This window comes from Hippoglossus stenolepis, chromosome 10, assembly GCF_022539355.2.
Source record: "Hippoglossus stenolepis isolate QCI-W04-F060 chromosome 10, HSTE1.2, whole genome shotgun sequence".
NCBI classification, from domain to species: domain Eukaryota; kingdom Metazoa; phylum Chordata; class Actinopteri; order Pleuronectiformes; family Pleuronectidae; genus Hippoglossus; species Hippoglossus stenolepis.
The window spans coordinates 13806521-13821914 of record NC_061492.1 but is presented as its reverse complement, the minus strand read 5'-3'; the positions used below and the strand labels follow the sequence as shown (position 1 = coordinate 13821914).

Below are 15394 nucleotides of genomic sequence, written 5' to 3'. Positions count from 1 at the left end.
CCCCATGAAAGTCTGAATCCCTGGCTTTCAAAAACCCCCTCATCACAGACCAAAGTAGAGGAGAGTAACAAGCAGTTCATGGCACAAGATGAGTGGGTTGAGATGAACTCATTTTAATATCAGATCACAGAACTTCACTTTGACAGATGAAGACTTGTCAGACTGACAGAGATCACTCTCAAAAGCAGAGCGTCGCTCAGCCTCAAACCTCCTGGAGATCTAACAACCCACATTTACAGCAGGCTCAGATTTGAAATCACGTACTTATGAGAGACACATTTTATAACCCAGAGACATGAACACATCTGGAAAGCTAATGCCCGAACAGACCTTGGATGGCCGAGCCCGCAGAGCATGAATAGACATGACAGGATAGGATACAATAAAACTAGTTAAGCATGAAAATGAACAAACCTCCTGCATGGGACATTAGAGCCAAGAATACCCTAATACGTTTTATTTTGTGTTTTTCTTTCAAAGGAAAGTGTGTTTAATGATCGGTGAAACAAGCTTCTGGAGGAGAAACCCACAGGAGATGCTCTTTGATGTTTTTTCTTTTCAAACAGATTTTACTTCATGATACTCGGCACTGACCACATTATACCCTCTCTGCTGCCAGCTTTCATCTGCTTCATACAGAATGAGGAACTACAATTAGATTCCTCATAAAACAGAGCAAATACATTTCATTTCATGAAATAATATGTCATCAATCTTATGAGAGTAGAAAACGTCACATCACAGGCATTTGATTTTATATGATTAATGTTGAAGTCGTTAAATTAACTAAAAGGGGAATTCTGGTATTTTTCAACCCGGGAGCCTATGTATATAATTATGGGTGTGTAAATGAAGTAGATCACCTCCAGCAGCTGTGACATGGCGAAAGTGGCTACAATATAATCTTAAGGGGCCACTTTTTTCACCAATAAATGTTGCCAAATTCTGAGCAAAGACGCAGACTAACAATTTTAGCCTTTTATTGATGATAGAAGTACATTTAGTGGACATTTGGTGGACTGTCGCAGTTGCCCCATAAGCTTACATTGTAGCCTTACACCGAATTTTACAAACACAGGGCCCAGGTTGCAAAATACCAGAATTCCCCTTTAAATCATTCAGATCATTCAGCTGTTCTGATGTGAACTGATCAAGAACACATTGAAAGAAATAAGACAAGGGAATAACAATTGATAAACAGCTTTGAAATACTTTTTTATCTTTGACAAAGAGCTTGCTCATACATCATACAATGATCCATATGGTAAAGAGAAAACAGCAGCTGATTGAAAACACCAAGGCACCAACAAGGACACAATACAAAAAACATCTTAACGAAAGAGAGACACAACTGCTGTGATGTGGAGACACAGTAAGTTAGCTTATTGTTGAGCTTAAAGTTTATTTATAAGGACCTTGGACACAGCAGTTGACAGAAGTCTCTTTCCAAGATCTACTGACTTGTTCCAGAGCTTTCACCCATGTCACATGATCTTCATCAAAGGCTAAAATTTGCTGAGTTGCCATAGGACCTTTGAACTGTCCACTCTACTAAGCGTCCTTTATCACACCTTCCTACATGTTTTAGCATAAAACTCGAAATTTATTATCCTTTCTTGAAGGTTCCAGAAAAAGCAAGTAAGTGGATCTTGAGCGGAGAGACTGTTTTACCAACATGTTGCCAAGTTTCCAAAATGAAAGTCTGAACAACAACACAGTTACATGACTAATTAGCAAACTAATCTACTGATGAAGACCATGTGATATGATCGAATTCTACAGAAAAAAGATCAAAAGCAGCTCATGTGTGAAGAATCTTTTGTTTATGTCGAACTGGAATGAGTTCACTGCTGACATATAAAAATAAACAAAAAAAACCCATCGAATGTTAGTGAGAATGAGAATCACAACTCTGGGTGGTTGAGTTTTATGTCTTGGTCGTTTCCTCCGCTCTTTAGTTTTCAGTCCATGCAGCATATTTCAGGCCATGCTGGATTGTCACACGAAAGGGAGTTTTTCTTCAAGGCACAGCAAGAGACAAGAAAACAAAATTTACATTCAGGTCTATGAGAAAACCTTTCACCCCCACCATGACGAAACAAAAACAACCCCAAGATACAAACCCTGCAAACACACAGGCTGACGGCAACTCATGTGAAACGGGACTGTAAGGATACTGTCAATGCATACCTATAATCACACAGTTTACATGCAGTGGAGTGTCACACAGAATAGAGATAACTGACATCATGGGGCTGTAGTGTTAAGTTTTACTATTTGTAGTTGGGACATTTTAGGATAAATAAACTTGAGCCATTATGGTAACAGGATACTTAAAAATACTTTTAGTATTTTTACAGGGGTAGTTACCTTTAATGTCACATTTATCATTTCATGTAACTTGTAAAATGGATGAATTCTATGAGTCGACTCAATGGCCTATTTTCAATCCATAGTGTGCTTCTACATTTTGAGTCTTGTTTTTCTTTCTTGCTGAGAGTTAGATGAGACGACGCTCACGTCTACTTTATCTGTTGAATACGAAGCAGTCGTCAGCAGGTTAGTCAGTGATGGCAGATGGGAAATATTTAGGAGGAAATTACAATAAACAAGTCATATCCAAGAAAGCAATAACAACACAAACAATTAATTAAAATAAAAAAACAGTATAACACAATTAACACAGCCAATGTTTAGACAAACAAGTATTTGACTCTTCCTACAAATCAATCACATAAAAAAACTCCAAGTATGATTGGCTGGAAAGATGTTTATAAAATGAACAATCCAAATTATTTCACAAAATTATGAAATTATCGTATATTATAGGAATTTTAGCATTATTGATCAAACATCGTACAGAGGGCAAAATTACAGTGCAAATGACAATTATGAAAAATCGGGCAATGCTAAAGTGGGCTTAAATTCTCACTTAGTTTAAATTAGCTTAGCAATAAGCAGTAACTTGGAGTGTCAGCTGGTGACAGCAAGAATCTGCTAAGGTACTGAGCCCAGTGGGGGAAATGTCTCGTCCTGTTTCCAGTCTTTAAGCTAAGCTAAGCTACGCTAAGCTAACTGGCTGCTGGAAATAGCTTTGTATTTACTGTACAGACATAAGTGGGGTGGGGTGCTGACTTTGTTTTTCTGTTAGTTAGCAGAATTACACGAAAACTACTAGAAAGAAACCTTTACATTTTGGAGAAGATCCGGACCAGGGGGCCTTTATCAAAGTTGCTTAATAGGGCGTTTTTCATCATTTTCGTTGATTCCTTGAAAATAATTCATGAATCAGACATATTCAGGGGACTGATGAGTGTGTGCCATTTGGTGCAGATCCAATTAAAAATCTGAATCAAATGAATTTAAACGTGGTTTTGTAAGGAGTCTGTTGGACCGTGACGAAGATACATGCTCTTTGAGTGCCACTCTAATTTAATCTAATAGTTTTTAATAATATTTGATTTAATTTTAGAACATTCAGTGTATTTTCCGTCCAGCCCATCTGATGCAAAAAAGTTGTACTTAATGTGGATAACATTGGGTGCAAACTGAAACACCCACAGATTCTAGCGTAGAAAATAATTAATTTCATTCATTAATTAATTTAATTGCCCTAAAGACAAGATTGCTGCCTATTGTAGTGTAAAATGTTCGTTTTAATTAATACAAAAATCATGAATGTTATATTTAATATGACGGCATTAGATAGATTTTCTCTCAGCTCCACCAACTCTGACCAATCTTCTCATCTTACACTCAGCAAGAAACCAAATTAGCTCAATAATAACTTTTCATTTAAATGAAATAAATAAATAAAGGTACACTTGTATCATATACACAGTCAGGACAGCATAATTAGGGAATACTCTGATTAAGATGAAGCGACTTTGCAAATCCCTGCTCGCTCTCAAGTGCTTCCCCCCCGCTCGCAAACGGAAGCACAACATCAATGACACCAAAAATACAGTAGCAAAAATAGCAACCTTAAGTTGATGATGGTTACAACAAAGCTTCAGGTTCAGTCAAGCTGCTTGTGCCTCCACGGAGAGAGTGTACATTTATTACATTGCATCTCTGACTTACATTCGGCCCTCCGTCTGTCTGCTCTCTCGCTGCAGATGGCTTCACAACTCGCTGCCCTCACCCTCAGCCTCCCCGAGCTCTGCTGCCGAGGAACCAGATATCACCCGCGCCCGGACCACTCTGTCAGTCTGCGGGGGCGGGCCTGCTCACACCACCCACTCTGCCGGGAACTTTCACCCCCGCTCGTGAAGTGGCACCGCATCTCTGATCTCTGATCAAGGCAGTTCCACATCAGTCGCTTTCGTTACGTTTAACTTGCACGTGAAGCCACAGAAGCACAGTAAAGTTGTTTTTTCAAGATTGATGTGTGGTTCATGTCAGTTAGAAATATTCAGGAGAGGTTTTGGCCGACTGCTGATTCTACATTTATGATGATGTTAATTTGAATCCTGCTCCTGTACTCTTAAGCTCCTTTCCTCTCCAGGTTCCTCATCATTTTAATCTCAGTGTGTGAGGCAGCGAAGTTAGAGTCTGAGGTCAGTGGCAAAAACGTAGCATTGCGACATTAAGCAATCTGTGTTCCCCAGGCGAAGGACACGTGCAAATCAGCTGGAGGGGTTTGGTGTTACTGGTAGCCCACAGGGCTGTCCATGAGCGGGCTGGAGCAGTAAGGTTCTGGGGGGTCTTGGAGCTCAGTCTCATGGGTCTGGGTATGGTCTTCCTCGCTCTCCTCTTCCTCCGCTGGGTTGTGGTTTGAACCCTGTGAGCTGGCCATGGCACCGTAGCCGTGGTGGGCCGGGGAGGGCATCGGAGTCAAAGCCAGCTCTGGCTCCAGTAGCACAGACGCCACAAACAGCTGAGGGAGTAGGAATCAACACACAGTTTATCATCGTGTCACACAGTGAATTAGGAAATTCAAGGGGAGTGTGTGAGATGGAAATTTGAGTTTGTTGTCACAGCCTAAACTTAAGATGTAACAATTTCAACATGTATCATGATTAATGTGTTGTACACAAATCAGTGCAATATGTATAATCTTAACAGCAGGTTCAGATCTTAACAAATTAATACATCTTAGGGTAACCATGTCAAGGATACAGTCTAAAACATAAAGCAAATGACAAATATTATAAATCCAATTTTCCACCAACACTTAATGGTAGGGTGGTAATTTGATTCTGAAACAATTATTATCCCATTTGTTGGGGGAAAAAAGCTGGTGTCTGTAATAACAGGACAGTAATAAACATGAATAAATGATGCTGGCGTACCTGTGTGTCACTAAACAACCTGCCTGTCTGTCTTGAAAGAAATACAGCATACAGCTGAATCAGAGGCGATTGTCAGAGTCACGGAAAAGTCATCGTCTGGCAGTTTTCAGAGTGTGCACGTTCATGTGTTTTGGGGGCGTAGCTTTGACGAGAGGCCAACGGGATATATCGGTTTCAATTAAGTGCAGCCTGCTCTTGCTAGCTTTTTCCAGGATTACCAACCCTAGCTTTAAATGCACCTGCCTGAAAAAAAACTGAGCCTGACGTGGCAATATGCAAAATGCTTTGTAAAATGTTCAGTATTCATTAAAGGCATATGTGAATATTTTGAAATAGATTGAAATAAAAAGAAATGCTCATAACTAACATGATCCTATGTTTTAATGGTGTCCTGGCTAATAGGAGAAAACTGTGGTACTGTACATTGGAGGCCGTGGTGGATGTCCCAGTGCTCCTGTCTGCGTCAGTGAACGTCCCCTCTGTTGGCTGATCAGACATCTGAAACACAGAGAGGAACTGAGCATCAGAGTTTCTTCAGACGAACCTGATCCCACTGAGTGCCAGTAAAGCTGCTGACCTGGTAGCTCATTGACTTGTCCGGTCGCTTCCTAAGGCACAAGCGGAAGAGAGAGAAGACGATGCAGGAGAGCAGGGACACGAAGGTGAAGAGGGTGATGGGATGCACTGCACCTTTAAAAATAAGAAATAGAGTGCAACAAATTTAAAACCTTGAAGCCGTGTTACACAACTGTTACACAGGAAATAATTGTGTTTGATAAAGTACCTAGTTTGAGCACAGAGAAGAAGAGCAGCCAGAACATGCAGAGGAGAGGAGCCAAGACGACCTGGCTGATGGCGGCTCTGTGGATCCGCTGGCTGAGTTTGGTGGGAACGTATGCATAGTAGATGTTGTATCGGTCGACCATGTGCTTCAGGATCACATAGAGCAAACCTGCAGGGACACGACAACACATTTAGAGTTACGATTTTTACACTGGGCCTCTGCAAGACAACAACCTTAAGATTTGGTAATAAAATAAATAAATGAAGCTTTTTTTTTTTTTTATCATTTGCAATTCTCTCTCTCTCTCTCTCTTTGCTTATTAATCAACTGATTGTGGGCGTTTTTAATGGCCAATAAGATCTCAAAATCTCATCCAGCCAGTCATGTGGTTGCTGTCAAACTTCTAAATCCTTTCTCCTCTCTCTCTCAGTCAGCGGCTGTAACCCGCCTCCACCCCAATCTCCTCCAATTTTCATCCAAAGCCCAAAGTCATTCATCATCATATCAAGATCCTCGACCCCCACCAGCGTCTAGACCCCGGGCGGATTCCTATTCTACGCTCTGCTTCACCCCCTTCTAATCCCGAGGGGTCTAAACGCCAAAAGACTAATATTTACCATCACTTTCTTTGTTGTGCATGACAATAACAATGTTTGTTCAGCTGTTAAATTGAAGTCTCTCAGAATTGAACTGTTATTAGCAAACTACCTTGGAATTAATGGAAATTTTAAATATGTGTTCATTACTAAAAGGACAAAAAGACAAACAACATTATTTCTGAAAATTTGATAAGATCTGTAGTTGATTGACGGATAATTTAACTTGGGGTAAATCCAATGATTTGTCATTATAAATAATACATGTCTGTACAGCAGGCACTGATATGTTGTAAAAACAAGTCCCTTCGATGCATTTTTCAAATTAATATTTAGCATTTTGAGATTATTTGCCTCATGCCTCAAACATCAGTCTGCTGTAAACAACACAGGTAAAATCCACAGAGCAGCAGGGAATGAAGTACTGGAGCCTGTTTGGGCTGCAGCTTGGTGAGCTCTGGGCAGAGACAGGAGCAGAGTGGGCGTCTGGCTCGCAACTCACTGTGTCTGGGCGTCTGGGACTACAGCAGTAAATTCACACAGTCTGCATCGGACTGGCAGGCGGCGGAGGAGAGTGAGGTTACAGTTTGAGGGGAGACGGCGAATACACACAGGAAACACAGGGAAAACAGGGAGAGAAGAAAGAGGTAGAGGAGGATAGAGACGGCATGTCGCCCACCAAAGGGCGTGATGATGGGACATGTGATGCTGTAGGTCATGGTGACAGCAAAGATGCACATGGTCCAGGCGTACTCCAGGCCAAACTGGAACTCGTAGGCCTGACTCTGCAAACAAAAACGTAAAAAAACCACAGTGAGCTTCTTAAATTTCTCGATATGAAAATGCTGACACGAGCACAAAAGGCTCCACTGACCCGTTTGACGTGAATCCGCTCGGCCTGGGACTTAGCGAAGCAGAGACGGACGGCGTACACCGTCAGTGCCGGGATACGGAGCAGCTCCATAGACGTGCCAATCAGGCTGGACGTGATCACGTAATTTACAAAGAACGCACCGTTGTCGGGAAGGAACACACACCTGCACCAAGGACACGATGTTGAGTGTTTGCCTCTATCTGACAAGTCCCCCCCCCCATTTTATCTTGAAGAAAAATAGATTAAACTTACTGGAATTTGACTTCCTTCTCCTCCAGGAAGTTGACATCAAAGAGCCAGGTGAAGAACAGGTCCAGACTGGAGAGAGAAAAACATATAGAAAAATCTAATGAACTGCATGAAAATAACTCGAAGACTCCTCAGTACACTATATAACTCCACCAAGGCCCAGCAGTCCCCTTATGAAAACACATTTAAATCCACTACATTTTTATTTGGATCTGCACCAAATTACACACACTCAGAAATATCAGTCCCATAATATAAGGGAAGAAATGGGAAGCAAAAAAGGTACAAATACTTAGTTATCCATTTTTACTTTACTTAATCTACTTTTTCTGATGATTTTTTAATTTTACTCTCTACATTTAAATAGAATATCTGTACTTTGTACTCCCTACTATTTAAAACAGGATCGTTACTTTAGTATTAAAGGTTCAGTGTGTAGAATGTAGTGACATCTAGTGGTGAAGTTGCATGTTGCAGCTGGATACCCCTCACCTCACCCTCCCCTTCGAAGCATGAAAGAGAGCCTTCAGTTGTCATAAGAACTCCTTTCCAGCATCAAGACACATTTCAATCCAAGTGGACATCCCTCGCCTTATTTGAACACATTGTTTTTCATTGTATTTGAAGTAAGAGTGGTTTATGTTTAATAGTCTTCAAACTATATCAATGCTTTGCACGGATACAGGCGTTATTACTTTTATACTTTTATACTTCTGCTTGAGTAAAGAGGTTGACTCAGTACTTATACTTGAGTTGTATTTGTATTTCTACTTGAGTAAAGAGTGTGTGTACTTTTGCCACCTCTGTCCCTGACCCATACAGCTTCCCTCCGCTAGGTTTCCTGATATCCGTCCAGTAGTTTTTTTGCGGTAATGAGCATAAGAAGAAATAAGTGTGTGGTCGTACCTGGATAGACCGAGTGAGGGCAGTATGATGACCATGAAGACCAGCAGTAAAAAGCACTTGTGCATCGTTACTTGGTTCTCACCAGATCTGAAACAGTAGATGACAGAGACGAGGGATCGTAAGAACATCCTTATGCGATGCATGTTTACAAATACATCTCCACCATTCCTAATGCATAATGTGAAGTAATGCGACTTTACATTTACAGGACTGTCGGGTTCATGAGCACGAACTATACGTTTCACTCCAGTAAACAGACGATTTGCATTCGCTCTTTCGCACATCACGCCTGCACAACACGTTTGTGGGGGGGTGGTTATGTAAAGAAAGGGTGCTCATAGGTGCTGCATGAGGTTGTCTCCTCATGCACAGCTGTCCTCCTCCTCCTCCTCCTCCTCCTCCTCCTCCCCCTCCTCCTCCTCCTCCTACTAGTCGCCATGTGCTGCTCCTCTGCGCACGGCGACTACTGTGCATATCATTATCCTCACATGGAGATCTCTATGACAACCTGCCCAGAATAACAGTGCAGGGAGAGTGACAGCGAGAAGGAGGGAGAGAGTAAAGAGGTTGAAAGAGAGAAAAAATAATAATTGAGATGAAAAAAAAAAAAAAGAAATGCTGAGAGTTGAGAGGAAGACAGGCAGCTACACATGAAGAGTCCATTTGAAGGGAGGCATTTCCATTTCAGAGGAGAGAGGCGAAAGGCGGTCGATGGCTGGTGAGTACCTGGTCCAGTGGGACTCAAAGAAGGCTGAGTAGTAGACGATGAAGGGCAGGAGCACCGAGAACGCCCACAGCAGGAGGGTCGGGAAGAACTGGGTAATGACAGGGCTCTGTATTGGAAAATCAAAATGGTTAATTAATGACACCGAGGAGGTTAAAACCAATAAAACGATGCACCTAGGTTACAAGTTGGTCTCGAACTCTGACCTGCAGGCTCTCCACGGGCTTGGTGACGTTGAACTTGTCCATGGTGTTGACGATGATGGCGGGAGTGGTGAGGAAGAAGAGCAGCAGGAAGAGGAGGATGTTGAGGAGGACGCAGCGGAGCCACCAGCGAGATCCACACACCGACAGGTTCTCCCTGGTGGTGGGAGAGAAATAATGAGCCTCTGTTCACAATCATCCAGCAGCACATTACAACACTTCTCTCCCCTGACACACCAGTGCTGCGGGTACTGACAACAGCCTGGAATAGCCAGTCATTTCTTCTCTGTAACTTGGCGAGTGCGTTTCCACTGGACTGGACTGGAGAGCAGGTTGGCAGCGGTGCACTTCGACGCTCAGTTTTAATGATGAAACACAAGTCCCTGCTCAACCCCAGCAGCCTGCTGCTGCTCCAACAGTACACAAAAACATGCCTGCATACAAACACGCTGCAGCCAATCAGGCGTGAAGCATAAAAACAATGAGCGCTACCATCCCCTTGGTTAATCACCCATATATATGCATCACTCGTTTGTTACATAATCTCACTGAGCCTGCTGCATTCGCTTTCCAAGATAGGAAACATGCATAGTGGCCTCGCATCCAATCACTGATGGGCAACGAGCATTAAAAGGTGTTTGAGATCTACAAAAACATACTGATACATCCTGAACGCTGCTGTTGGTTGTTTCAGAGTTTCTTCAAGCAGAGAACAGTTCTCGATAAAAAAAGAAACAGTATAGATACGACTCTTTGAGGTATTCTACTACAAATTGCACAGACAAGCATTATTAAAGTCACAGAACTAAAAAAAACTAAAAAGTCCAATCATGATCCCGAGGTTTCCAAAATGTCAAATTTGTCTGTTCACACCTGGTGTTGAAATGCATCCTGAATGTGTCTCCTGCGACCACTAGTGATCAGATCTCACTTCCCCCTCCATATGCAAATACTGATGTAATCAAGTATCCGTACTTTACTTGAGTATAAATTCTTCTGACAACTTTTTACTTTTACTCCCTACAGTTTAACAAGAATATCTATACTTTTTACTCCTGCGACCTTCTCACTTCCCAAATGATCAAATGACCTTGTCTACAAACAAATCAACGTATGGTCACTGAAAAGCATGAAAACATGTTTAAACTGTAGTGGGACAGAGAAGGCGGCCCTTCATATATGTCCCAGGAGGCATTTGAGTTCACACATCAAAAAGAATGTGTCCACACGTGTGTCAGATCACCTCCGAATGTGGTCTGAGTGATCGGGTGTGTTCAGACCTGAACTCAGCGCTGACTACTTGTGATTAGATCACTCAGGACGGATGTTAATATGAGGCCTGAACGGGGTCTTAATGATGAATAAGACAAAAATAGATGTTACGCTCAAATTCTGTGTCCGTGTGTGTTTCCGCTGGACACTCTGGTTTCCTCCCACTGTGCAAACACATGCCAGCTACATTAAAACATTGTGGATGTGAGTAATTTATACATCCCTGTGACCATGCACAGGATAAGTGTTTGTAAATAATAGTAGGACAGAGGAAGTTTCTAGACTTTGGGGAGGATTGAGGGAAAATCCAAGAAGAATATTGGGACTGATGAGGTTTAAAAAGCACCATGTGGTTGTGGGCTACTGACCAGATGATGTCACTGGGAGCGGGTGCATAGCCGACCCCCCACTGGTGAGACTGCACCACCGTGGTGATGCTGGACTGCTGGGGTCTGCGGCGGCAGTGCACACGACTGTAGTCCTTCACAATCCTGCAGAACAGAGAAGAAATGCGCATCAGGCATTGAAGAAGGCTCATATCTTCTTCTTCATGGTTTCTCCCCCGCTGTGATGGGGTTTGTGTGGCGACAGGCCCCGACACACATAAACCTCAGTGTCACGCTGCTGTTTACTCACACTGCCGTCATCCTCTCGTCACGAAAAGTCACGAAGGCGATGCCGAGCCGCTTCATGGAGATGCGATTCTTCTCGGCGTTGAACTCGTCCGTCCGCTTTTCTTCCAATTCACTGTAGTACTGCTCTGCATCCACCTGCAAGGAAAACAAAGTTAGAGCACACATTTCTCGCTGCATCTGTTTCTCTCAGAAGTCCATTACAGATATTACAGTTGTACAGTGTGGACTGCAGTGCCATCCAGTGGTAGCATCCTCTCTGTGCAGCACAACTACGCTACAACTCCACAAATAAAACCATGTGCAAATCACAACATCGCTGATGAAATGTACCTTTTCAAAGCCGCAGATGTCGCAGCAGAATATCTGAGCACACGGATGAGTCTTGATCATGATCTTTCCTTCCTTTTGGGCTTTGGTGGCAAAATACAGCCTTCCCTTCATCGCTTTACGCCTGCAGAGAGCAACAGATAAGAGCTTCACGCTGGTCATAAACTAAACTGTGTTGTTTCCCATGTAAAGCAGCGACCCTACCTCTCAAGGTCCAGCCTCATCAGCTTGTGGATGTCGAAGCAGAAGCGGATGTCGGTGACAGTGCAGCTGGGGTAGGCCTCACTGGTGAACGGAGAAGAAGATATGAATCAGAAAGCTTGTACTGGACTTGTGCATGTACATGTAATGGACACGACAGGGCTTCCTAATGACAGTAAGGAAACATAAAGACAGGATCTAAATGAACAAAATAGAGAGATAGGAAAGTAGACATGTTGTACTGTAAATGTTTGGTGATGAGTCCTGGGTCAGAGATCTCTCTGGGTATAGAGATGATCATCAGTGTCCTGGCTACCTGCAACACAGAAGGTAAACACCATCAATTGTTATGTAAGAATGAACTGCAAACCAGCCCCTACATGACCAGACCCCTGTCTTATCCAGAGGATTGTTTGCCATCAAATAAAAGCCTCCATAGTTTCCATAGTGGCTGTAGACTCTTTATCTTGTTATCCATTTTCAGGCCCTGACATTTTCTTAAAACAAAAGAACACGTGTTCTTTATGGTGTGATTTAGGCTATTACCTTTGCCAAGTAGGCTATAATTTCACCAATGTCTGTTTGTTGGTTCATTTGTTAGCAGGATTACACAAAAACTACTAAACTAAGTGCCACCAATCTTGGGCCTGGGAAGGAAACATTACATTTTGTTGCAGATCAGTTCTGAGACAATTCTGCCATTCAGATTTTTACAGTGAATCTTGGGACCCCCTCGAAAACAAGATGATCCATTTCAAGGAGTTTATCCCTGAAATATAAAACTTTCTAAAATGGAGAAACTGACTTGATAAGATGTTTTAACAAGGTGATTTGATGGAGACCGACCTTCTCATCTTCTCTGTACTCCAGCCGTATCGAGTGATGAACCATGCACAGCGACGTGATGATGAAGTAAACCAGAGCGAGGATGCTGTGCAGCCACAGGAAGCTGTCCCTGTCGACCGAGAACACACCACTGTGCTTTCAATCCATAAAGATGAACCAGTGTTTTCATTTTCACGGGTCTGTGGTGTTTCATGAGATTTTTAGGTCATGTGTGCAGTGTTACACTTACTTTGCACTGACATTAGCCAGTGTTGTTCTTCCAAAGTTTTCAGGACTGTCTCCTGTAGGAATAATGAAACAGGACAGAGAGCGAGACGTTTTAATTCTCAAACGACTTTAAGGAAACTCCCCCTCTTCTGTCTGGAGGGTGAGGCAACAATGAAGCAATGTCACTATTCAGGGGAACACATTTGACTTTGTATTTTTGAAATCTCCCTCAGCTAAAGGAAAATTTCTCCAAAAAATTAAATTAGACAAAAATCAAACATCGCACTGATGCCCAACTCTGCTGTTCTAATTCAGACACCCTTTGTTTGCTGTTGCCATGGCAGCCAGTCAACATGTGTCAGTGTATTTAATGACCGGGGTGACACACTTGTCCTTAAGATTGCAGCCGACAGTAATAAAAAAAACGTTTCTGCGGACGGCCCAGCTCCTCGTAGCCGCGGCGATGGCTCCTGCCTTTGTCCCGTTATGGAACATCTTACTCAACACTTCCCTAAAAAAAAAAAAAAAAGCACACAACCACCAGAAGGCATTTCTGCTGCGATACAGCAGCTGGTGTTGTTGTGCAGCGTCCCGGCCCTGACACCTACATGGGCAAGACGAGAGGAAATGAAGCACTTTCTATTCCTACAGTCTGACTCGGGGAAGCACTTGATGAGTTGCCACTGGTATGTGAGTTGGATGAAGTGTGTGTTTGTGTTAAATAAGTAGTTGTACTCCATCGTATTGTTTTATAAGTCAAGTTAAAATGATCCTTCAAGTTGATTTCTCTTTTGATCTGCTTGTTACTTTTGCAAGACACTTTTTAAGTCAAGTGTTATTTCAAGCTAAATTCTCTACGTTCAACCAGTAAATCCCTTGTGTGTGTGTGTGTGTGTGTGTGTGTGTGTGTGTGTGTGTGTGTGTGTGTGTGTGTGTGTGTGTGTGTGTGTGTGTGTGTGTGTGTGTGGGGCCTGGCCTCGCTCCCTGTGAGGTGCCCCATGTTAGGTTAGGGATATCCTCTGGCCTCTCTAACAACTGGCTAGCCGAACCATCATATGAGGACAGAAATACCCAGGAGGTTCCCGGAAAAGTTGACCGGCAGGATTACGGCCAAAGACAGCAAGCACACCACAGTCATGAGCAGGATGATGTGGCGCTGGAAGGACAGGTACGTGACGGCATCGATGCCACATTTGCTGCGGATCTCCTCGTCCCTGCAGGAAGAGAGAGAAGGGAAACGTTCTAAATCCCGAAAACACCTGATATCCAAGACTCTGACAAATAGAAAGATGCTGCAAAGGGGTCAGTGATGAAATTTCCACTTGTGCAGATGTAATAGTAATCAGACGGGTGTGATCTCAGCCAAGCTCATGCATGAAGTCCCTTCCATTGCCGGGGCAACCGAGCCAAAGGCTTGTACCTCATCATGACTTAAACTGCGGCACGACAATTTGATGCCAGAAGCTGCGGTCACCAGGCGGGAGCTTCAGAAAACTCAGTGTCATAAAAAAAGAACAAAAAAAAAAGAAGAGAAAAAAGAGAGGAAAGACAAAAAAAACATGAAGAAAATAGGTGTGCGCTGGTCTCATGGCAGCCCACACATTGAGAAGTCTCAGGGTGGGTTTGCACTTTCCCATGGGATCCCAGGGTGAGCCACTGGCATGACAGCTAAATACAGCAGCACTCAAACTCCACAATAATACTATGGAAACCATGGACACCATGGAAATCCCTTTATTTATTTTTTTTACAGGCTAAAATCTGTTGTGTGCAGTCAGACTCGAGTGCAAATATCCACCGGGAAACCATGGCACCAGCGGTCACACGAGCCCAGACGCGTTTGTTTTTGCAGCTAAATGAGATATAACACGAGACTTTACATTTGAGGAGTGACATCATGCTCGAAGACAGAGGGCCAATAAAAGGATGGAAGCTTAGATGAGAGGAGGGTGAAATAATTACAACGTCTTTGTTTACTTACTTCATATGGTAAAGGGATGAGAGCCACGAGCAGAAGCCCTGGAAGGAGACGGGAATCATAAAACATCCAATGGATCGGTTATTCAGGACAATAAATGACATGTGTATGCGAGGCCGGCCACATCTGGCTGCCAGCGTGCATCCACTATTTGCATAGTAATGAGGTCTGCAGAGTGAACAGGGGGGCCGAAGGGTTTAATAGGTCTGGAGCAGTAACCACTTTAGTGCAGCCTCAGCTTTGTGTAGGCACATGACTCCAGTCTGACTCTTTGTCTTCGAAACAGCACAGTGACCTC

At 43.0% G+C, this 15394-nt stretch overlaps 1 protein-coding gene across 3 annotated transcripts in view; it reads right to left on the bottom strand.

Moving 5' to 3' along the window:
* Positions 1 to 165: 165 nt before the first annotated feature.
* Positions 166 to 15394, bottom strand: part of tmem63c (transmembrane protein 63C) — a 33725-nt gene continuing 18496 nt past the window's right edge. For 2 of the 3 annotated variants that reach the window (XM_035169126.2, XM_035169127.2), the window contains exons 5-23: positions 15100 to 15137; positions 14190 to 14332; positions 13141 to 13192; positions 12912 to 13020; positions 12308 to 12381; positions 12069 to 12149; positions 11868 to 11988; positions 11539 to 11672; positions 11271 to 11393; positions 9634 to 9787; positions 9430 to 9536; positions 8704 to 8790; positions 7801 to 7866; positions 7549 to 7711; positions 7354 to 7459; positions 6079 to 6246; positions 5872 to 5984; positions 5718 to 5792; positions 169 to 4879 (exon numbers count right to left, since the gene is read on the bottom strand). In XM_035169126.2, the coding sequence (XP_035025017.1) occupies positions 4649 to 4879; positions 5718 to 5792; positions 5872 to 5984; positions 6079 to 6246; positions 7354 to 7459; positions 7549 to 7711; positions 7801 to 7866; positions 8704 to 8790; positions 9430 to 9536; positions 9634 to 9787; positions 11271 to 11393; positions 11539 to 11672; positions 11868 to 11988; positions 12069 to 12149; positions 12308 to 12381; positions 12912 to 13020; positions 13141 to 13192; positions 14190 to 14332; positions 15100 to 15137 (2145 nt within the window). In that variant the 3' untranslated portion in view covers positions 169 to 4648. Of the gene's footprint in view, positions 4880 to 5717; positions 5793 to 5871; positions 5985 to 6078; positions 6247 to 7353; positions 7460 to 7548; positions 7712 to 7800; positions 7867 to 8703; positions 8791 to 9429; positions 9537 to 9633; positions 9788 to 11270; positions 11394 to 11538; positions 11673 to 11867; positions 11989 to 12068; positions 12150 to 12307; positions 12382 to 12911; positions 13021 to 13140; positions 13193 to 14189; positions 14333 to 15099; positions 15138 to 15394 lie in introns of all 3 variants that reach the window. The other variant, XR_007033068.1, reaches the window with a different exon arrangement.